The sequence below is a fragment of the Pleurodeles waltl genome, chromosome 7, assembly GCF_031143425.1.
Source record: "Pleurodeles waltl isolate 20211129_DDA chromosome 7, aPleWal1.hap1.20221129, whole genome shotgun sequence".
Classification (NCBI taxonomy): Eukaryota; Metazoa; Chordata; class Amphibia; order Caudata; family Salamandridae; genus Pleurodeles; species Pleurodeles waltl.
In genome coordinates, this window is record NC_090446.1 from 714,839,818 (window position 1) to 714,864,706 (window position 24,889).

Here is a 24,889-nt window from a genome sequence, read left to right on the forward strand (position 1 = left end):
AGGAGTTTATTTCCTGTGAAACAATTCTTTGGATGGGACATGTTGATCGGAATGCAGAATTTCAATAATGTGAATTAAACAGTTATTGAACTATGTAAAGGACAGGATTTGTGAATATATTGTTGTCATTCCATTATATTTGTAACACATCATGTACTGATTTACTTTATTGATTTACACGTGTGCCATTGCTTATTGTATGGTCTTTCTTTAATGACTGCCATCTGAACAGCAGTGAGAATTTTATCAGTGGGAGCAAAGCGTTGTTCTGCTGTTGAATACAGATGTGATTTGTATGCAGTCGGGACTGTCTCACCCTCATTGAATGTTACATAGGTGAAACCAATGCCACCATCAATTACTCTGATGACCAGATGATTTTTTTATTGCTCCTTGTGTGTAGGTGCTGTGCTGCAGGCATGTCTTGTTGCAATGCCCTGAGAATCTGTGTGTATGTTCAACTGTCCAGAATTTACTGGAAAAGTCTGGAGGTATTAAGTCATATAAGGGTTTTATGCGTGATGCGTAATCTGGAATGTAAATTCTGCCAAAATTTAGGAAACCCAATAGGGATTGGGAGTTTTTTTTAATTGTATTTGGAGGTTGTAACTGCGCATTTTTCTAAGAATTGCGGCGCTAGGCTCTTTCCATCACTTAATAATTCGTATCCCAGAAACAGGCCGCTAAGGAAGGCTATTTTTGAAGTTGAATTTATAGCCAAATTGGGCAAATCCCACAACAATGCGGGCTACCATCTTAGATGTTGTAGTAATTCATCATCTGTAAGGTAGATATCATCTACATAGGACAATGCCTCAGGGTCAATGTTGTGCAATATTGAAGTTACACGAGCTGAGAACAGCCCTGAACTGTTCTTATACCCCTGTGGTAAACAAAATATTATTTTCTGAGTGCCTAGTGGGCTGAATCTTGTTAGGTCGCTACTCTCGGGCACTATGTTTTGGCAGAAGAAACCATTGGTAATATCCAGTGTTGTTTCTGTATTTTTTGCGCACTGTGTTGTTCATAAGTGCCATGCTATGAGAGTTTTGTATAGCATATGTGAGTGTGTGACTGTTTAAGTGTATGTAGTCTAAGACTATTCTGTATAAATGGTCCGGTTTAGCTACAGGGAATAAACGATTATTCATTGGTGAGGCAAAGGGTTTGATTATGCCCTGGTACTCTAGTGTGAGGATTTCCTTCACGGGTGCTTTGGCATCATGTTTTATTGGATACTGGGGTTGAAGTTGGGGTTTATTCATAATTGCAATTACATGATAGAGGGAATCTTTATCGCACCCTACGTGGTAGAGATATAACGCGGGTGCCTGCGCCAATGCCCAATCAATGGCGTAGGATTCTGAGAGCATACCTTGAAAAAGGTGTGAGAAAGAATGTTTGATAACCTCTTCCCATATGGGCAAGTACAGACAAATTCAGGTGGCCAATCCCTTTCGGCCAGTAGAATATCATATATGTTTACAACAAGGTCCCAAAAGATTGCGTCGATTGTGCGTTCAATGTCTCCTAACTGCAACATTACTTTGTATACTCTGTCGGGTGTGGAGACACGCATGTCCACAGTTTCAACTTGTAAGAAGTCATCAGTTGCTTTCACCTCCAGATGCTCTTGAAGATTTTGGCGAACTATTGTGACCTCTGCTGCGCTGTGTAGCAAAGCTAGTGCCCACTTCTTGTTCTTCAATAGAGCCCTCTTCTTGAGTGGCATGACAAATCACAACTGCTGCCACTTTTTTCTTTTTTATTTGTGTTTTGTGTTGGGGAAGTTTCTCTTCTTTTTTTTAACAAACTTCTGTAGAGCATTGTGATTCCTGTCTCGGTTTCGCGTACTCAGTTCTTTGTTCTGACCACCCACCTCTCTCTCTGCGTTTTTCCCGTGAGTCCTGAAAGGAACGAGATTGGCGTGTATCACTATATCGATATCTGTCAGGCGTTTTAATATTATCTCTATTTCGGAGATTATATCTATTCTGTGGGGTCTCCGTATGCGGAGATTATCCCCTTTTTTTTAGTTGTTGTTTTTTATCCCAGTGTTTTTTAGAGCTGTCAGGAGCTTGCTTGGTAGTATCTTTATTAGATTTACTCTGAAACTGTGGTTTTGTGGGTCTGGCCCCGAGACTATCTCGACCAATACTAGAGTAAGTCTCAGAGATAATCTTTGGCAGCACACGTTCTTGATCCTGTAGAGGAACGTTCCGGAGCCACTGCTTCCCCTATAAGGTTACTTAATATAATTGAAGATACAGTGGCAAAATTGTCCATGATTTGCATCCCCAAGTCCAGGGACGGAGCAGTCCCGTATTCATCTTGAATTTGTTTTAATACTTCTGGTACATTGGCAAGTGTTGGTGTACAGTGTGCGGTAGTATAGAGCGTGGCAAATACTGTGCCCTAAGTATTGCAGTTATCTACTGTGGGAACCATCCCAAATGGCAAGCACATAGGAAATATTCTGTGCTTATCCTGAGGTCCTGCACGGGAAAATACTGCTTCCGGTGCACCTATTTTTTTTAGCTAACCAAAACTGAATCTCTTCTCGTTTGGCGGGTACTTTACCCACAATCGCATCTACGTTAGCAGGATTAATACCAGGCGTTACTGCATGTGGTTGCGCCTTGGCAGCATGTGCTGGGTTTGTATTTAATGTTTGCATTACAAACTGTACTAACAGTCTATATATTTCTGTAAGCTCAACATATAAGCTCCGGACTTCATCTACCGTCAAGTTTGTTGCATCAGGGTGCGGTGTATATGTGGCCAATAAAGGCCAGGTAGAACCATCATTACTTAGAGGACCTAACATAATGTGTAAGATTGTATGTGGTATGGCGCCATCAAGCCAATTATTATGTTGTTGATAAGATAAAGGTATTTGTAGATATGCATATGCTCTAAATTGTGCAGGCAAGTTTGCAAGTGTATAATGATGAAATGTATTTGTGTTCCCATCAGCTGCTGGAAATGTGATCCAAGAATAGGAAATTTCTGTTCTATAGGCTAGATGAGTCCCAACAACAAATGTTGGCCCCCTGGGCTGTTAGGCCATGTGCCAATAAATGTGCCAATAACTGTGCAGTAAGGGGTGGTCACAGATTGACTGCAATTGCTACCCGTTGCGGGTTCGCCATGAAGAATGGTAGATTTCGTTCAGAGATAAGCACACGAAATGGGGATTATCCTTTTAGAGTTCAAGCTTGAACAGCCTACAGCGTTAGTTAGATATTCCCTATTTAGCTGAGGAGGTAAATCCACAATACCACAGACGTCTCCGTAAATAGTACTGAGAGGTGTTTTTGCATGTAGTGAGACAGAGATACTTAGGAGGACCCGAAAATTAGTGCCTGACCAAATGTTGACGGCGCCATGTCACGTAGGTTCTCATTATCCAAATGAGACTACTGGATTTGGGGGGCAGATTCACCTGGACTGTGAGGGACTGAGTCTGAACCCGCTCCAGGTGATGCCTTTTGGCCTAATCCGGGTTTGTTCCAGCTAACTAGCAGTGCCTCATCTCCACCCAAGAGAAGGGATGATTGGGCAACCATGCACGTGACATAAATGACTCCTCAGGGGAATCGTGGTCACTCAGATCTCATCCATTTCTCTGTTACATTAGTCTCACGTATGCAAGGACAGTCGGAGGCAGAGTATAGTTCAATACGTTTTTATTGAAGTAACTGCATTGTAGATAATAAAGCATGTATTGCAATAACTAGGACAATGAAGCACAACAGGATTAAAATAGCGGCAAGGAGAGTAGAACACAAAAATAACGCTACCATGTTGTCACTACGGTTTTTAGGAATAGTTCCTACCTAGGCTAGGTTAGAGCACAGCATGTTAAGCACTAATTCTGCCCTTCAAGTTCCCCCTGGGAAGACATCATCCCTTAAATCTGAGCAAGGGGCCTGTAGTCTACATAGGCAGCTGCAGCAAAGGAATCAGCATAGAGTTGTGGTCATTAGGCTGGAATCTCCCTCTAACGTACAAGGGTCAAAGTAGTGTTTTTATAATAAAACAGCTGACGTTCCAAGAAATGATTCCCACTTAAGAGTATATATGTTTCTGTGCACATTTGAGAGCAAGTGTACCACTTTTGCAGGCAACCTATCTCACTGCAGCCTTGAGAAAACACAGAGTGAAAGAAATGTCTTGTTTAGGAATGCAGTGCCGACCTAGGGCAAAGAACAACTAGATAGAGAAAATAAAACAAGACCGCAAATGTGGCTATTGTTAAAATAATATAACATCCCAAGAATGGTCCAAGCGACATTTGTGGGGTGTAAGTAGTCCACGCACAGCGCGGCTGGATGTACCGATTCCAGCAAAGGTTAGCAACGTGTGCCTATCTGCCCAGACTCCTGGATGGTCCCCATGTGTCAGTAGCCAGTCCAGTATTTCAACATCACCCAGCTGCTCCCAGATAGCCCACCTTTCTCCCATCTTGATACCACCTAGCCACTACATGAGCCACTGTAGCTGTGCCGCCACAGAGGAGAGCTCAAGATCTGGCATCTCCAACCCACCCTCTATTATGGGCCGCTGGAGTGTCTGAAAGGACACACTCTTGCGAGCCCTGCCCCATATTAGTTCCGATAGTAGGCCTTGCAGGTCTCCAAAGAATACCCTGGTTGAGGTTACCGGCACTGCTGAAAAAAAACATAAAACTGCCATAGTACTATCATCTTTGCTATAGAAGCCTGTCTCATAGGTGATAGGGGCAGACATGTACAGAAACCCAAGGACTGACGCAGCAATGTAGGGTTCTACCATAATTACCGACTATAAGGTCTTTGTCAGTGTGGTATACATTGATACCTAGGTAGGTTTTGCTGCGCCAGGGCAGGTGGCTGGGCTCCAGCTCCCCCAAATTATCATGCTCTACCTAGTACACCCGGAGGCCTGACATTTCTCAGAAGAGATCTAGGAGATTAAATAAAGCTGGTAGTGTACACTTGTGTTCCTGGAGGTAGACCAACACGTCATCTGCTTTGAGGGAGACAGTGTGCCAGTCCTTTCTACCGCCACGCCACAGTCTGGGCCCTTCTCCAGCAGCAGCACGGCAGTGGCTCCATAGCCAGTTCAAGGATTATGGGAACTGCTCCGGTGTGTACCCCTGCCAAACCTGAACTGACATATTTGGAATCCCATTTGTACCCTGGCCTGTGGTGCAGAATAGAGCAGTTTGACCCAGCCAAGAAACACCAGACCCATCCCCATGGCCTCCAGCTCTAGTAATACATACAACCACCCCCACTGGTCAGGGAGGACAAGTGACTGAAATAGTGGAAGCAACCTATTGGCAAGCATCTTAATCAAGATTTTATGATCAGTGTTGAGCATTGATCGCGAGCGGTATGAAGTCATCTCTAATGGATCACTGAGTTCTGAGGGCAACAACATTAGGAGAGTCACACATAAATCTGTCATAAGGACTCGGGCAGCATGCTGCGCTGGTTCAACTGTGCTGGTTCACCTGTCAATAAACCACAAGTACCCTGGGGGCCAGGGTGGCTCTGAACATTGCATAATATTCCGCGTGGAACCCATGTTTTCCTGGAACCTTGTTCCAAGGCATCTGACGCATTGACACCTGTATCTCCTCGAGTTGTAAGGGCTGTTCCAGCTCCTGGAACTGCAGGGGGGTCGAGCGGGGGAGGGAGGCCCCTCGGATATAGTTCCTAATGTGATCTGAGGGTGGGGTTCACAGGAGGGGAATATAGCCCTTCATAGTACTGGACAAAGACCTCATTTATCTCCACTTGCATGTTTACAATGTCTCCAGCGGGGTACTAATCACAGGCGCATCTCAAGCTCCAAGACTTTACAGAGGAGGAAAGATCTCTCCCCAAGTAGTCTTAATGCAATGTCTCTGTATGATCATCCCACCCTACTCACTTGGATCTCACTGATCCCTCATTTTCCGCAAAGTATTGGGTTAAGTGTGTGCCAATAGTGTCTCTGTATGTTGTGTCAAGCAGGGCCTCTGTTCGCAGTTACCAAGTTGGTATCTCTGCCCTGAACTCCCCCAACGAAAGGCAATTTAGATAGGGCTATGTTCAGAAATTGTCTGGCCTAAGTATTCAGAGCTCAGCATACAGAGCCAGAACTCTGCGTTACAAAGGATATTATCTAGCCTTATGCGTACATGGTGACCGGAGCATAATGCGAGTATCCTGCCTCCCCTGGGTGACCCAACCACCAAACATTGTGGAGCTGCGCTCTGTCGGTCCTTTGTCTAATGTGTCCAGTCACCCGGTGACCATGGGTCCTGAGAAAGGGGGAGGGGTAATGAAGCCGTTGTAGGTCCAGGGGCCCATTGCTTGAAACAGTTGAAAGAGGAGATCCCCGTCTCCACAATTGAGCCTAGAAGAGGGGGTGGGGCAACAAGGAATCCTATGCATCCTCTTGATGGAAAATAACTTTGGAACCTGGTTAGCCAGGACAGTGGATGTCAGCCAATCCTCCAAGAAGAGCTCAACGCTGGGCCCTTCCGATCCTTCAGGTAAGCCCAGAAAATAAACATTGTTGTGCCAAGAGCACCCCTCAGCATCCCCCACCTTCGTCAGAAGCTGGAATAAGGGGGACCAAGCCATGATCATTAACAGTGCCATGGAGGGAGGAGGGGGTGAGAAGCACCTGTGCAGCCCGCAGTAGAGTAGCAGCATGGCAAACGAGGCCCCAGGCACAGTGTATTATTTCTACAGTATTGAAGGCTGTCACCTCTGCCAACTTTGGATGTGCCTCCTTCTGAAGCGGGAAGGGTTGGACACATCACATTTTTCCCACAGAAAAAAGAGGTGTTTTTTTGCAAAGTGCCTACCTGTGGATTTTGGCCTCTAGCTCAGCCGGCACCTAGGGAAACCTACCAAACCTGTGCATTTTTGAAAACTGGAGACCTAGGGGAATCCAAGATGGGGTGACTTGTGGGGCTCTCACCAAGTTCTGTTACCCAGAATTCTTTGCAAACCTCAAAATTTGGCTAAAACACTTTTTCCTTACATTTCGGTGAAAGAAAGATCTGGAATCTGAGAGGAGCCACAAATTTCCTTCCACCCAGCGTTCCCCCAAGTCTCCCAAGAAAAATGATACTTCACATGTGTGGGTGGGCCCGGTGCCTGCAACAGAAAAAGGGCAAAAACCTGTAGAGATTTAGGGGATAGCACAGCGAGTTGATAAGCACATATTTTTATTTTATACATCTTTAGGCTGACTCTGCTTTGGGGACTCACACAAGTGAGGTGTCATTTTACGTGGAAGACTGAGGGGAACACTGGGGAGTAGGAATTTTGTGCTGGAGCGGTGATCCTACAAAGAAAAGTCAGGAAAATATGCTTTTATTAAATTTTGAAGCTTGCAGAGGAGTCTGGGTAAGAAAATGTTGGGGGATCCATGCAAGCCACACCTCCTTGGGGTGTCTAGTTTAAAAAAATGTCTGGGTTTGGTAGGTTTCTCTAGATGAAGGCCGCACCCAGGACCAAAAACATAGATCCCCCCTTCCCTCCCCCAACACAGGTAGTTTTGTAATATATAATTTTGATGTTGCCACGTACGTCTGTGATGTGCCAAACACTAAAACTGTGAAAAGAAACGCACTTAGGTTATGTGAAAAAGACCCCACACCCACCAACCAAGTTGGTGGCATGCTTCATCATCGGGGTCCCACCTGAGATACCTAGCGTGTCACAAGTGTGTTGCGACGCCTGATTACAGCGGAGTAGGTTTTGTCATTTTTACCACACATACTGGTTGGATTTGGCACGAGGGTGAGTGATGGTTCAGTAGATCAAATTTTATTAACAAGAGATTTCACAAAAGTGAAATGCACTGTTAATAACTGTGAAAGACCAAAAAAACTGAGCCAGCTCGTGAGCTGTAAAGCCGTGTCAAGGCACCAACCGTTTTACAGTCCATTCACACACCTTTCATACATGACATGCGCAAGACCCTTCACGCCGCCAGCCACGGGCCCAGCACATGACAACACTCTCCTCGACAGACAGTGCCACTCAAGGGCCCATCACTTACATATGCCCACATACTTGATACAGCAATCACACTAGCTGATGGGAGTGTGTGCACCACCAGCCAAGCGCCACCCCACCCACACCGCCAGCCAAGCGCCACCCCACGCACACCGCCAGCCAAGCGCCACCCCACGCACACCACCATCACTTTTTTTTTTGTTTACAAACAACAAAGAAACCACTAACTAATTATAAAACAAGTACAAAACTATAAACACACAAGCTCTAACTAAATACATGACAGTAATGCCAGCCGTGAAACTGAAAATATAAAATAGGCAGTTTACGCTCACGGTATTTCCCAAAAATGATTTTTTGTGTGGTAACTCCTGAAACAGCCGGCCACACACAGCCCAGTCTTTGAAGGGCAATCGGGGCAGTACATCCGGCTCTCCTCTCTGGATACCTCTTCGGGCACATACTCTACATTTCTTTGTGGGCAAGTCTTTTTTTGGAAGTGGGAGGAATGTGATCTGGAAAGTGGTGATCTTTCAATCTAACCACATCCTCCACAACTGTTACTCTAGAAACTCTTGCCTGTTCCACCACAATAAGGCTCTCTATCACTGACTCCTGAAATTTAACAAATTTCATCCTTGACTCTGGTGAACAAAGTTGCCAAATGAAATAAATGTAGGGCCAACTTTTTATACCACTCGTAAGACTTACGAAGAGCAGTGTAAGGTTCCAACCTCTGATCTAACCTATGAACACCACCCATTTGCCTATTGTACTCCAATACACGCAGGATTGCGCACTTAGACAACCTGACCCCAAACAGTCACAGGGGAAGTACTGTCATCATGGATGGTAGTTAGCATGTACACATCCTTCCTGTCTGAAAATTTCAGAGCTAGCAGCTCATTATTCCGCAAGACACTGCACTGTCCCCTCTCACGTCGTTTACAGACCAGCTCCCTTGGATAGCCTTTCCGGTTAGGAAGGATTGTGCCAGAAGCAACAGTGTCCACTCTAAACAACTCCTTGAACAACTGTACTCCAGTGCAGAAATTATCTACGTACAAATGGTGACCTTTGTTAAACAGTCGTCTAGCAAGTTCCCACACAATTTTCTCGCTAACTCCAAAAGTATGTGGACAACCGGAAGGGGGGGGGAGGGTCAATACTGGAATCCCTACCAGCGTAGACCCGGAAATTATACATGTATCCGGTACTCCTTTCTGACAGCATATACAATTTAATTCCCTACCGTGCCCTCTTACTAGGAATGTACTGCTTGAAACGCCCCTTGAACAGGATCAAAGGCTAGTCCACACTTATCTCTTTCCTTGGAACATAGACCTCTGAAAACCGATCTACAAAATGATCAAGGACAGGCCTAATCTTAAAAAGACAGTCACAATCAGGGTGATCTTGTGGCAAGGCTAAAGCACTGTCTACAAAATGCAGCATACGAAGAGGAAGCAAATAGCGATTACGAGTCATAGTTGCATGAAATATAGCCGTTGCCATCAAGGGACTAGTAGACCAATAAGAAGCCTGGGACGGCTTCCTTATCAACCCCATCAAAAAAATCAGACCTAAAAACATTTTCATCTCTTCCAGATATGTGAGAACCCACTGAGTAGCTCTAGACTGAGGCCTAAGTCTGGCAGCGTGGTCCCTCAAATATTGCTCCGCATACAAATAAGTCTACGAACAATCTCTTCCAAAAATACATTGTCCATAAAAAAAGTGAAAGAAATTAAGTTTTCCGTATTGACTACACCCTGGGAGACCAGTAAATGCAGGTAACTGTGGCTGCTCCATGTTTGGGGCAATCCAGGTGTCAGGTCTTCTAATGGGAAACCCTTCAGCCCAGGTTGCTGCACTCTTGGCACATCAATGTCCTCCTCTAAAACAGGCCCTTCATCTGCACTGAGAGTGGCTTCCTCATCAGAAGAATCCTCTCTGACAGAACACTCACTGCCAGAATCTTTCACTTCCTCCTCTGCCTCAGATGCAGAGTCTGTCTCATCATCGTGGTCAGAAGACGACTCAAAAAGCATGACAACAACCTGCTGAGAAGTCACTCTGTGGCTAGCCATGATCCTTTCTCACGAATGAATTGCCAACAACAACCAGCACTAAAATAAGTAATAAACAAAGTGTAGCTTTATCATAAAGAGTTATGTACTAAAAAACTATACCACTCACTTGCCTGAATAAGCTACTTACCAGCAACTACTCTGCACAGACACAGCACTCGCCAATGATATCCCACTAAAAAGAAAAAAGCAAATTAGACATATGACAACACAAATACCATTGTGCTCAAATCTAAGGAAAATTTCACACACAATCCTGCATTAACTACACCACCTACAAACATGTCATTCATGCATGTCAACAATACTCCTTTGGAGTAAATTGCTTATACTTACCTAAAACATGCAACTATGCAAACCACGGGACAACTACTGCCAAAACCGCAAGGATCCACAGCAAAGGAAGCAAAAGCTTTGAACTAGAACAAAAAGAAGAAATAAACTGTTATAATCACAAATACTTCGCCAGTTGACAAACACCCCACCACCAAGGACTTAGAAATTATCCCTGGTGCCTAAGTGGCTTCTGCCCCCTTGGGGGTAGGTGGGCCTAAAAAAAATAGGTCTATCTGCTCCCCCAAGGGGAGCAGAAATGGCCATCAGTAATGTGCCCCCCTTTGGGGGGGTGACCCTTGCAAAAGGGGCTGCCTCTTCCCCCTCCTCCCCCACAAAACACACATAACATCCCTAGTGCCTAAGTGGATTCTGCCCCACTTGGGGGCAGATGGGCCTAAAAAAAATAGGCCGATCTGCCGCCAAGGGGGGCAGAAATGGCCAACAGCTCTAGACCCCATTTGGAGGGGGAGACACTTGCCAAAGGGGGTGCCCCCAGCACAGAAAAACTAAAGGGAACAAAAAAATAATTCCCTCCCATTTTGGTGGCTTCTGCAAAAAACAGCCCAAGCCCAAGGGGGGCAGAAATGGCCATCAGTAACGTGCCCCCTTTGGGGGGCGACCCTTGCCAAAGGTGCCCCTCCAACACAAAACACACAGGATCCCTGGTGCCTAAGGGGATTCTGTCCCAAGGGGGGCAGAAATGGCCAACAGATCTGTGCCCCCTTTAGGGGGCGACCCTTGCGAAAGGGGGTGCCGCAAGCACAAAAAAAATGGGGGGGGGGGGAAATCCCTGGCGTATTGGTGGTTTCTGCCCTCCTTGGGGGCAGATGGGCCTAAAAGAAATAGGCCCGTCTGCCCCCAAGGGGGGGCAGAAATGGCCAACACTAGTTCCCACCTTTGAGGGGGTGCGACCCTTGCCCAAGCAGTGCCCCCAAGGCACAAAAAACAGAAACACAATCCCTGGGGCCTAGTGGGTTTCAATTTCCCCCACCCGGGAGCGAGATTGGCCAAAAACATGGCGATCTAGCCCCAGGGGGAGGGGGGGGAGGGAGAACCATATCAAAAAATATTTCCCCTGGGGCAACGACCCTTGCCTAAGGGGTTGGTGCCCTAAAACTTTGTAATGAACATTTTCCCTGGTGTCTAGTGAGTTTCGACTCCCCCCTGGGGGCAGATCGGCTGATCTGCCCCCATGGGTGTCCAAAACAGGATTTATAATTGCTAACAAGGGGAGCGACCCTTGCCCAAGGGGTCGCTCCCCAAAATAAATGCCAGCGTAAATCTCTGGTGCCTAGTGGGGATTCCTGTTTCGATCGTGAAACAGAAATCCATTGAAAACAGGCACAGGGGGAAAGGAAAAACTCTTTCCTTTTCCCCCTGTGCCTGCTTTCCCCCCAAAACCCCCAAAAAGAGAAGGACTTACCAAAAATGCGTCCTTTCTCTATACGCGTTGGAAGCAAATTGCTTCCAGTGCGTCTTCGGCAGCTTCTGATTCTTCTTCCATCTCCGAGTGGGGGATGTGAGTGGGAGGCCCACAGGGGGAGCACGGTAACCGCGTGCATGGACGAGACCAGCTCGCCCTAGGCACCCGTGGGTAATCGGTCTCTTTAGGGCTGCTTCCATACGAGACGGGCTTTTGATAGTTCCTTTGTGTACCCATCATGAGGATATCGGCCAGGAACCTTCTGATTCTTCAAGGTTCGTTCTCTGAGCTTTATTGATGCACACCCTTGTATTATCTGCCCTCGTACCTCTTCCGCCTCATCTGCGAATCTGCAGGTGTTGGCCAGGTCTCGCAGCCTCATGTGTAATGAATCGATAGACTCTTCTGGTTGCTGTCGGGCTTGTCTGAAGACGAAACGCTTGTTATAAGTGTTGGCCATTGGTTCAAAATGCTTGTTTAGGGCTGCTATTAGGGTGGTATGCATTTTGGGAATGTCTTCAGGGAGGTTTTTGGAGATTTTATAAATATCCTTTCCTCCTAAATGGAGGATAATGGCCCGCTTTTGAGCGTCCTCCACTTTCGTTGCTTCGAAAAACAGTAGGACCCTTTCCACTGAGTCTCTCTACCTTGGAGCTTGTGCCAAAGGAGCACCTTCCACTACGAAAGGTTCTACAGGCGGAATGACAGACATGATGGAGGAGGGTGGGCATGTCTGCTTAGTGGAGGACACATGTTTGTACCAGAGAGCGACCTTTGTAGCAGTGGAACGTCAGTTGTTGGCTAAGTCGTAGGGGAAAGGGAGAGCAGCAGCTGTGCAGGCTCTGACAGGTGTACAACACGCTTGGTGGAGCAGCACTCCCTTCCTTGAGTGGTGCGTGTGGCTGAAGCGGTGAACTTTTGAAGTGGGCCTCTGGTGGGGCCGGCAGCGCAGCACCAGGAGGCCTTGGGGCGTGGTCTGGCCTTGTGGGTGGGGCGGAGGAGACAGGCCTGCTGTCATGAGATGTGCCCCGCAATCGGGACTCGCGCACGTGTTACCAAAAAATGCTGGCAGACGAATGTCAGCCTCCAGGCCAAGCAGGAACACTTACTGGACTCTGAGCGTTCATGGTGGGCAGTGACACTGCAGCAGTGCGGGGCAGCGTGGGTGCTGGAAAAGGCGTTGCAGTCCTCGTGGCACGAGCACGGGGCGAAGAGCACAGTGGGAACGGCTCCCTTGTCGCCAAATTGTAGTGTCGCCCGTGGCCGGCACTCCGTGTAACATAAATACTGCACACAAACACTGTTGGGTTTTCTTTGTGGCTGCGGGTGTTAACGCTCAGACACTCTGCAGCGAGGCTCTCACATGCGTCCTGCCCTTGTGTTACCACATCCACACTTTTATTTATTTTCTTGGTCACATGACCAAGGTCAAGATCAAACATTGCATAATAGAGAGGGGGGAAAACCCGTTGTTACAATACGTCACAGCACCCCTCCAGTCTCATCCATATTAGTAATGACCAGCATCCAGTTACCTCACTGGCGCGACACTACAGTGTTAGTGTGGGCTGCTTTGTGCTAGTAGATAGCCTATGTTTCCCCATTACAGTAAACAGTGCGTATATAGGCTTTAGTGGAAAGGGAAATAGTTAATAAGGTGATGAATTTGAATTTTCCAATAGTACGTTTTCGTCCCCCCTACCTCCTCCGCTCAGTAGATAGAAGCATAAATTACTCACAAAAGGCACGGGAGCAAAGAAAGGCACATGCCAACTTGGATCCACCTTCTCTTGCTGGAGATGTTAGAGAGGTGGTCCAGCCCAACCTCTTCCAGGCAATGACAGCTGCAAACAGGCCAGCGCCTTCCCCCGACGTAGTCCACGCAGCGATAGTCCTGCAGGCGCTTTCAAGTGCGTTTTGGCAGAAGACCCACCTCTTTTGCATTGTGGTGTCCATTGGGGGTTGCAGTTCCCAACAGCAGGTCACACACAGTCTGGGGCTCAAGACCCCCTTCAGTGCCCACAAACGGCCAGGTGAAGATGTCCCCTTACTTATCATTTACCTTTTTTATCTTTATTTATTAACTTCTTTGCTTGAGCTTACCGTTCCCTTCCCAGGTATGTAGTAATGAGGGATTGACATGTAAGTACAACCTGATTGTAAACTGCAATTCTAAGTGATTCGTAGTGGTCTCATAGGTTAAGCACATGGTGCTAGCCTTAATCTAGTAAAGTTGCGGAGTCCTATCTTGCGTCTGTCACACATGATCTGTTAGCCATAATTAGAGATTTCTCTATACTGACATAGTAAGAAGTGGAATGGAGTTACGTGTACAACTGTGCAGGGAAAGGAACAGGGCTACATAACCATATGTGTCACTCTTGATTTAAATTGAGCTGCAGCACCTTGGGCTTTTGAGAAGCAATACCCTACCGTTCTCTATTGAAGGCGATATGTTAGGAATACGAGAGGGGCACGGAGCACTAGAGTACTAGAGTTTACATTAAGGCATCATTTTGCAATATGTAAAAAGACGCAAACCAGGTTAGTAGTACTAATTTTAAGGTTATTGCATACAGGCATCGGGACTTTGTAACATCTATTTTTTTTGTTTGTTTGTTAAGGAAAATGGGTTAAACGCACTGGTAAAGTTTTGCCAAATATAGTGGAGAACTTTATTTCGGATGAGAATGGCAACCCATCAATGCAATGCAGGTTAGTAAAGATCATTTAAAAGAATGCACTATAATGTCGATAGCTTTTTATTTTAACCCAAGTTTACATGTTGCGGCAGTTAGGTGTGTTTGTTTGCTATACCTTTTTATTCTTATAAATTTAGTGGACACTGCACAGTGGCATGTCTGTAAAGAAGGTTTCTTTGAATTTTTCCTGCTTAGAATGTCTGTGGTAGCACCAAACAAGCATTAGCAAGCCAATAGGTCTCCCTTTTAATGGTCTCCCACTGAGTTATTAGCTTAGTCAATGCTGTGCACATATAAGTGGCCCTTTTAGGACTGGGTTACCCATCCTGTAATCTTAATGAATTATCGCAAAATCCATTGAAATCTGAATGGTCTTGGTGTTCTTTTTATTATTATTATTATTAACTGTTCCTAGATGGCTTACACTTTGTTTTAACGAAAGCATTGGCAAAGCCATTTGAACTTAGGTTTTCATTAAAATGCTTCTTCTCATACTAGCAGGTTTGTGGATGAATGAGTGAGTGAGTGAATGTAAGAATGAACCTTGACTAAACGGATGGACGAATGAGAGAGCAAAGGGTTGAATTAAGTGGTCGAAGAAGTGTCGAATGAAGTAAGATTATCAAAATAGTGAAGGTTAACAAACTGGTAGTGTGAGAGGACAATGGTAGGTGATGTCACAATGTATTGGACTGCATTTTGTGACGAAGGTAGTTGCATTGGCAAGTGTGACACTGACCATTTGAAACAGTGTACTTGTAAAAGGGGTAGCTTTCCTTGGTATTTGAGATTATTCTGCTTGTGGAGACGGGTGTCTACAAAGCAGCGACAGCATTATCTTTGCAGGGCATATAGACCTTTTTTTTGTTTCATTTTTTTGTTGAGTTGTTTTTTATATAGTCTTAACAAATAAAGGGTTTACTGTTTCCAAGCGTTGTAAATAGTTTAAGATTACCTACTTTCATGGCATTGTATTTACTGAGATTAGGAATACTAGTCTGTCAGAGCTTTCCAACATTTAAAGCCTTGACCCATAAGTAACTGCAGAGGTCAACAGCGAGCAAATACAAATATGCAACACAAATGCACTTTTATATACACATATTAAAATGCAACCTCTTTGCACACACGTTTACCAATAACAGACTTCGGCAAACAGAGAAATGCATAAAAACAAACACACCCAGAGGGCAGCACAAATAGACTAACGTGCCAACATGGCCACAACAATTATTATGGCCAAACCCAACCAAGAACATGGACACCTAAACCACGAACATAAACATAGACACACTCATAGACAAACATGCAAATAGCCACACATGGTACCACGTAAGGCGACAGACTTCACAAAGAGGCATGCAGACAGAACAGCTGCCCATTCCGTACAAACGTTTTGGACTTAAGGTGTCCGCTCAGTGGTAAATGTCCTTATTCCTTCTGCTGTGACAGCAGCAGGCACTGGATAGGGTCAGTATCTGTATCACCCACAAAAATTCTGCGAAGCAAATTGCCACCTGATACAACCTAAATTATAACAATCACAACAAATTCTTCTAACTCCTTGTCCCTCTCTTCATAAAGGCACACATACAAAACAGAGATATAGAGAGAGGAGGAGGAAAATAAAGAAAATGGGGAAAGAGAATTAACTCATTTAAAAAGTAACAGCTACCAAAAATATAATTCTGAAATGCTTCAATGTGGAAAGAGTGTAAGAATTCAGGTATTGCAATGCAAAATGAAGAATATAGGAGTATATGACACAGCAGACTTTTTCACGGAGAAGAGCAGCACAACGTATGCGCCTGCTGAGAAGGGGGCACCTTTTAAACGTGAGAGCAAAATATTTCAGATTAGGGTGCCCTATGCAATTCTGTGTTTTGATGTAGCACGGTGGAGGGGTAACAAATCCCACTTTAAACCAGAGACCTAAGATATAATTAATTATTTACCAATGTTGCCTTTAATTTTTGCTGTCTTTTGAAAGGTCAGACAAATATCTTGTGGACATAAAGCACATTAAAAGAAAATAATGTCACAACTCTTACACAGGTAGACACACAGATTATCCACTCCCCACAACCAGAACAGATTCCAGAAAAAGTGAATCTTGGTTGCTTTAATGGTAGATGGTACCTGGAAAATCCACAGGAGTCGTTCAAAAAGACCTTTTGGAGCTCTATGTTGCAGAGTTTTGGAAAATCACTGAAGAGGCAACCTATTGAGCTTCAAAAGTGATGCTGAGCTTGGAAGTGCCTCTGCCAAAAATGTCTTGGAAACTGATAATGTCATTTACTGACGAAATTCCCTAAGGTGATCCTGGAGATGAGAAGGGAGAACTTTGTCTTTTGAAATCTGCAGAAGTGGTGTCCTTACCATACCATGAAGGAGATCTCAATCTAGAGACTCTGGACCTTCTGATATCGCTCCTTGAACAGTGTTTGTGCAATAAACAAATGTTTACTAATCTGAGAAGGAAAGCAAGTGGAATGCTGATGAGGCTGTTCTCTGGGATGTTCCTGTTATCCACACAACTGCGGCCTGACTGGTGATGTACGCTGAGGGAGAACTCCCAAGTTGGTCATCTCAATCCTTTTTCTAGGAGGACTTTGAGAAGCAGGCATGAGTGTTTTCTAGGTGTGATGGCAGAAGTTTGAGGAGCTGACTACTCCGTTACTAGAATCTTATCTGCTAGTGCATCTGAATATTATCTGCTTCACATAACAGAGATATATTCTACCAAGGAAAGAGCACGTAATAGCCTGCAATAAAAGGACGTCTTCCCTGAGTTGTTTGTCTTCACTTCCATGGCAGTAACATCCACGACATCAATGGTATGCTTGACATCTGTCTCTCACTTGCTGTCTCTAGCTATGTACTTCTCGACATCCAGTGTCTTCCTGACATTAACTGTGCTCTTTGTATTGACCTTCTTCCCACGAGAGAACTCCTCCTCAATGGCAACTTTGATTATGATGTATTTGGCATTGATTGCAGCGATGCAGAATGAGAGTTTGATGGTGAATTCTTTGGTGTCGAAAAACCTGCTGATGCCAGCAGATTTCTTATTGTCTATATAAGTGCTACAGTACATTACAATCCATCATTTAAAATGCAGAAAAAACTGTGTGCTATGAAGTGTTGTATAAAACATTCACTATTAGCGCTTATTCGTCTTCATGTTAAACTAACAATGCAAGTAAAACTTGCACCTAGATAGTAAATATGACCTACGTTCCCCACCACCCAGCAGAGTTGCCAAACATACTATACTAGAAAAAACGTTAAGGAATTGGATCTCAGCTCCGACTAGTATTGCACATTAAAATTCCTTATTTGAAGCTGCTTAAAAAAAAACAAATTTAGATATCAATACAGTTCAAAGATTATTTATTACGTATTGGCTAGTAATAGTGAGTCATAGTTAATGGCATGTCTCGAATGATTGCAGAGTTTGACCAGTGGCCTTTAGTAAGTGTGTGAGGTCTCCACCGTAAAGATAATGATACTGTAAAAGGAACCACAATAAAAAAACTCCTAGATATATGGGCTATAAAACTTCAATGACACATATGCAGAGCCGGCCTTTCAGCCTATTAGGTTGTAACTAACCGATAGGTTAAGACTTTTACAAAGCAGCGCGCAAATACTCCCTATTGTACTAGCGAGACCTTACATTTCTGAGCAAATAAACAAGAGTGCAAATAACATCAGCTCAGCTTGAACGTCCCACAAGCCAAACTAGAAAGAAGGGAGCCACACAGATCAGGCTCACTCTGTCTCCGACTTTCTGAATCCCTTGAGAAAGCACTAGTGATGCCGCTGTCCGATGCCCTTGAAAATTAAGGAAAATGTTCAAACCATTGCTAGTTTTCCTTCTTGCCTACTGAAATGTAGTCCGGAAAGTGATAGGCAGTGTAAGGTGCACTGCAAAGAGCTGCCTACCGAGATACCACCCGGAGGAGGCATTTAATGAAGAAATAGAGGAGAATAACCTCACACACGTCACACATATGCTGCAAACAAATTAAGTAAATATCACTGAGCGCACAGTGACCGTGAGCCCGGCATCTGAAATGCACTTCTTTTTAGCGCACATGTGCACAGGTAAAATGAAGTACCTCACAGTGAAGAGTGCCAAGGAGCTGACCCCTTAGTGTATGCTAGGTACTGTGGTGGTCGAAAACAAAAGAGAATGGCACTTGAACAGACTAATGAATAACGCCCATTCACAAAAGTCCTGTATGTATGTACGTATGGATACATATGTTTCAAAAGTCAGACCTAAAAATAAAGCTCTTGGTCATTGAGTCTAACAGTTTGTCCTCTTGTCACACCGTTATTGATAATGTGTTACCTGGCTTTCACATCCCAAGTGTTTTCTGTGATGCTGATGCTGTGATATCCGTTCAGGAAAATACAAGCTGCTATAAAATACCACTAAAGAAATTTAGGGTGTGAAGGGGGACGGTGCCTGCATTTTGGAGGCACTTCTTCAGTTGAAACACTTAACGTTTTATCTCTAAATTTTCACTAACATATAACTTACAAAAGGAGCAAAAATAAATGTTTCACCTTATTAGTATTGGAGTTTACAAAGGTTACACATATGCGTATTCACTACCTTTTGCTTATGTTTGCGCTATAAAAATACCAAATACATTCAGACCACATGGCAGGATGGGTGCTAGAATACAGGTCCCTTCGGAGGCCTATACAGACATATTTTTTAAGTGTTTGGGGGGCAAAATTAATGATCTAAAAGATCTCAAAATTCGCAAGCAGTATCTAAGGCAGTAAGTCTCGCCATGATGTGTTTAAGATTTAAGTCACAGTTATCTACGACAAACTAAATGTTGTAAAAAAAATAAATATTGAATGTACAAAAAAACAATAACATTTTATTTCTCGTCTGACTTTTTTTAACCTGGTAACTAGGACGATTACTCCTCTTCTCAACCCTAGGTTTATTTTTTTCAAAGCTTGAACAGAAAAGTGCATTCTTTTGCAATATAAATGATTCTGTTTTCAAAGTGACACCAGCAGTAATGTTCTTTTACTGCTTACATAGGGGGCTTCTTCGATAGATATCGTAGTGACAACCGTCTTGCTTTGCACACAACAAGGTAACCTAACGCCAAGCAGGTGTTTTATATTCTGTGCTTAAATAATTATAAGATATGTTATGTTATAAGATATGTTATCCAGTTATTTTGTTATATGTAAATTGTGGCATTCTGTGTATAGAACCTGCTATATAGAACCTGCTTACGGAACAAGGCAACTGTCACTAAGAGATCCCAGTGATGGTAACCAAGGGATCTGATAGTTGGTGAGGAAGCAGAGAGAGCTTGTGTTGGATGGGGTGTTTGATTTGACCTTTAACTTTAATAAATGACAAAGGATTCCGTCGTAAATGGTGTCAACCCTCATCATTTCATTGGCGACGAGGTAGAGGAACCAACCTTGTGAAGTGTCAACACCCCAACACCACTGGATTTGTAAGTTGTGTGAAATCTTCGATGAACTCTGGTGAAAACACCGTGACGATGCGCATTGGTTGTGTGGCAGAGACTTATTACACAACTTCTTCAACTTACCTTCAATGCTGCTGTTCTCCATCTCTGTGCTGCTCTCCGTGAAAGAGTGTGGTAGCATTTAGTTCTGCCTGGTCGCATCCAGACCCGTGGACCGGACCGGAGGTGTGAATCCGTCTTCGTGGGCTGTTCTCCGTGAACCGGAGGCTTGCGCCTGAAGAGGAGGCTGCGGCCCCTGTCGCTGCTGCCCCGGTGAAAGAAGAGTCGGAATCCGTGAGGAGGGGCCCGCTCCTCCTCAGGCTGCCATCCTTCCCCGCGCACACTCGGTAGCCCAAGAACTCTTCGAGGCGAGGCGCTCGTTGTGCCGGTACGGCCGCAGCGTAAAGACTGGCTCAAGCAGTCTACGCGCCACCATCTGATCGGGCGCGGCACTACCATACTACGGAGCTGCGCAGAGTTGATTACGGAGCTGCGCAGACTGGCTCAAGCAGTCTACGCGCCACCATCCGATCGGGCGCGGCACTGCCATACGACGGAGCTGCGCAGAGCTAATTTCAAAAAGGTTCTTGACAGTTTTGAACAACGTGAACTTAGACGCTTGAAGTGTCAGTAGGTGGCGCTATTGCGCTGAAGAAGGAATAGAGTCGTGGGAAAGTACCTTCTAGAGCTAGGATTGTGATTTTTATGAATGTGCTCATTTATGTTCTATGTTCTACTTTGTAATCTATATATATATTCTTAAAATTTCTAGTTTTAAGTCATAGAGTGGTATAATGTTTAAAATTTGTATTGAAATATTATTTAATAGTACCATTCATCATGCAGAATGTTACTTGCCCTCCATTCTTCTTACCTTCCCCTGGTGAACCACAGATTCCGTGGAAGAAATGGAAAGGTGTGTTTACACATTATGCAAGAGTTTGTGGCACTTCTTTGAGTGCTGAGCGCAAGATGTCACTCTTGTTACACTGTCTAGGGGCGGACGGCCAGGAGGTTTTCGAAAATCTTCCTGAACTTTCTGTGGATGTTGCGAGTGAGCTCAATGACTTTGAGATTTGTATCAAAAAACTAGATTTACATTATTTACCTAAAGTTTCAACAGTTTTAGAAAGGTATCACTTTGGGAAAAGAACTCAACAACCAGGTGAATCTGTAGAGGAATACATCACAGTTCTCAGGAAACTTGCCTCCTCATGTAGTTTTGGGAGTAATAATGAGGAGAGGTTAAGAGACCAGTTTATGTTGGGTTGTAGTATTGAGAAAGCAAGAGAATCGTTTTGGAACAAAGATAATCCTCCTCTGAGTGAAGTGATTGGTATTGCTAAAATGCATGAACAAATTTTCAGTTGAAGAAATTAGGAGGACTAATCTATTTGAAAGAGAGAGTGATGTACATATTGTCGGTCATAAGAAGAACTCACAAGAGAGGATGAAATCTCAGAGGTTGGTCAAAGGGAGTTCAAAAGTCATTAAGGAGAAAGAACATTTCCAGGGAAGGTGTTATAGGTGTGGAGAACTGGGTCATTATGCCAACTTTAAAGGTTGTGTTGGATGGAAAGCTTCTTGCAAAAAATGTGGCAAGAAAGGACATGTTACTTTGTGTTGTAGGAGTGTAGACATAAAGAAAAAGAGGGTTCAAGAAATAAGTTTAGAAGATGATGATTTTTGTGAAGAATTTGTTTTACAGGTCAAAAAAGGTAACGGTGGTCCAATAGAGTCTGTACAAATTGAGGGAGTAAATATTCCCATGATGTTTGATTCGGGAGCAAAAATTACACTTATTCCAAGAGTTCTTTTTGAAAAACATCTCAGAGCTTTGGTGGTTCTTTTCAAGCCTGATATTTCACCTAAAGGGTATGGTGGAAAACCTATTAAGTTATTGGGTTACTTTATTGGCTCAATCCAATTCAAAGATAGGGTTACAGTTGGTAAGATCTATGTTTCCATGAGAGGTGATTCTCTCATTAGTTGGTTTCATCAGAGAGATCTCAAGGTGTACCTTGACCCCAATGAATCTCCATCTGTAAGATTGAAAAATGATGTATGCATTGATTCGGTGGAACATAATGGGTGTTTCAATGTTATCAGTTCGAGACCATCATTTGAACAAGAATTTCCAAATCTGTTTCAAAACAAACTTGGATGTATGCAAGGTTATGTGCATAAAATTAAGATGAAGAAGGGTGCCATACCTGTGGTCAGCAAAGTAAGAAGTGTGCCTTTAATGGTCAAAGAGAAAATGAAGACAGAATTAGATAAACTTATGCTGAATGGCATTATCAAGGAAGTGGAAGCTACTGAGTGGTTGGCTCCAGTGGTCATGGCTGTTAAGGCTAATGGCGAACCAAGACTTTGCATTGATTTGAGAGAATTGAATAAGTGTATAGTGGTGGATCATTATCCTTTGCCTAACATTAATGAAATGTTATCTTTAGTAGGAAGTGCAAATTGTTTCTCTTCTATAGATTTGACATCTGCCTACCACCAGATCACTTTACATGAAGACTCTCAGGATTTGACGGCGTTCATCACCCCTTTTGGCAGTTATAAGTTTATTCGTATGCCATTTGGCCTAGCTTCGGCTGCAGCTGTTTTTCAACGTGCCATGGAAAGACTGCTTGGAGGACTGCAAGGTATCAAAGTATACCAAGATGACATTCTTGTATATGGTAGAGATGAGAAAGAACACAATGAAAGAGTACGCCAAGTTCTCCAGAGACTTGAAAAGAGCGGTTTGACCTTAAAGGCGGGAAAATGCAAATTTAATCTTCGTGAAATTGATTATCTTGGTCACAAAATGTCTTCCAAGGGTATTGAACCAAAAAAAGAATTGGTTGATACCATTATTAATTTTTCTAGTCCTTCCTCAAAAGATGAGGTAGTGAGATTTCTTGGCATGGTTGAGTTCTACAGTAAATTTGTGGATCATTTTGCTGATAAGACTGCTTGTATGAGACAGTTGGTGAGGAAAGGTGTCACTTTTGATTGGAGTGAGGAGTGTGAAAAGGAGATTGTCTCATTAAAGCATAGTTTGAAATCTGCTGCTAGTTTAAATAGTTTTGAACCGGGACAGCATACAGTAATAATGTCGGATGCTAGCGTCAAAGGTCTTGGGGCTGTCTTGATACAAACATATGGTGGTGTTGAAAGAACAATACTTTTTTTATCAAGGTCCTTGAAAGGGGCAGAGTTAAACTATTCAGTTATCGAGAAGAAGGCATTGGCTGTGTTTTGGGCGGTGAACAAACTGAGGAAATTTGTGTGGGGTAGCAATTTCATAGTAAGAACGGACCATAAACCATTAAAATAAATTTTTGAAAAAAAAGGGTTAGATGCTGGTTCTGGTAGGATCAGAAAATGGGTAGTGGCCTTGCAGGAATTTACGTTTGGTGTGCAGTACATACCTGGGATTGAAAACAACCTGGCTGACTGTTGTTCAAGGTTGGTAAATGATGATATGAAGTCTGAGGATACTTCCTTGGATTGTGGGGATGACTTTGATGTGTGCATGATCAGGGATGGTATAATTAAGGAAAGTGACTGGATATTGGAGTTATTAGGTGATGAAGTTGTACAGAAAGTTATTAACAAAGTCAGAGGTGGTTGGGATGGTACTGAGAAGAATGATCAACAGTTATGCAGCTTTTGGAGAGTCAGAGATGAGTTATCAACTCAAGGTGATTTCTTATTGAGAGGAACGAGGCTTGTTCCTCCAAAGAAGTTGAGAGATGAATTAATTTCCATGGCTCATGAGTCATCCTGGTATTTCCAAAACAAAAGAGAGGTTAAGACTCATGTATTGGTGGCCAGGTATGGACTTATCAATTGAAAGATGTGTTGGGGAGTGTGCGGAGTGTTCCAATGCGGACAAGACTTTAATTTGTAGAACTCAACCCATGAAAGTGAGGGAGCTACCAAAAGAACCTTGGCAGGAAATTTCGTTGGACATTTTGGGTCCGATTAGATATTCGGGCTCTGATAAATATATTATTGTATTAATGGATATGTATTCAAGATGGCCCGAATTCAAAATCTCTAACTCTGTTGAGACACACAATGTAATACGTTTTCTTAATGATATTTTCGATAGAGAAGGGTTTCCTTCTTCTATTCTGACTGATAATGGTGTACAATTGGTCTCACAAGACATGGAACGCTTCTTGAGTGAAAGAGGCATTAAACGTAAGAAAACTTCTCTTTATCATCCTGAAACCAATGGAATGGTAGAGAGGTTAAATAGAGTATTAAAAGAAACTATTCAATTGGCTTTGGCTAATAATAAATGTTGGAAAGAGGAAGTGTCATGTAAAATCAGGATTTATCGGTTGACCCCTCATTCTGTTACAGGCATTTCACCTTTTGAGTTGTTCAGAAGGAGAAAACCAAACACATTAGTGTGTCCTTCATGGGTTAATGACAAGGTGGGTTTGAAATCTGCAATTGTATGTAATGATAAGTTGAAATGTTTAAAAGAGAGGAAAAAAATTGCTGACAGAAAGATTAGATTTGATATGCGCAGGCCAGTCAAGAAAGTGGTGATTCGAGTAGGTGATCTTGTCAAGGTAAAGAATCCTCGTTTTGGTCTTTCAAAAGAACATTCAAAATTCTCTAGACCACTTGTAGTTAAGAAAGTTCTGGGTAATGCTGTAAGAACTGAGGATCACAAAGTATGGAATGATGGAAGTGTAGTCAAAGTGAAGTCTGCTTGTGGGGAAGGTAAATCTGTGAGTGATGATGTAGAGGGAAAACATGATTTTGTCAACGATCATTTTTCACCAAGGAAGTCTTC

The 24,889-nt window shown here is 43.6% G+C and overlaps 1 protein-coding gene across 2 annotated transcripts in view; it reads left to right on the forward strand.

Annotated features, from left to right (window-relative positions):
• MEIKIN (meiotic kinetochore factor) overlaps nt 1–24,889 on the forward strand; it is a 637,531-nt gene that overhangs the window by 18,093 nt on the left and 594,549 nt on the right. For both annotated transcript variants that reach the window (XM_069202007.1, XM_069202008.1), the window contains exon 2: nt 14,483–14,573. In XM_069202007.1, coding sequence (XP_069058108.1) covers nt 14,483–14,573 — 91 coding nt within the window. The remainder of the gene's footprint in view (nt 1–14,482; nt 14,574–24,889) is intronic.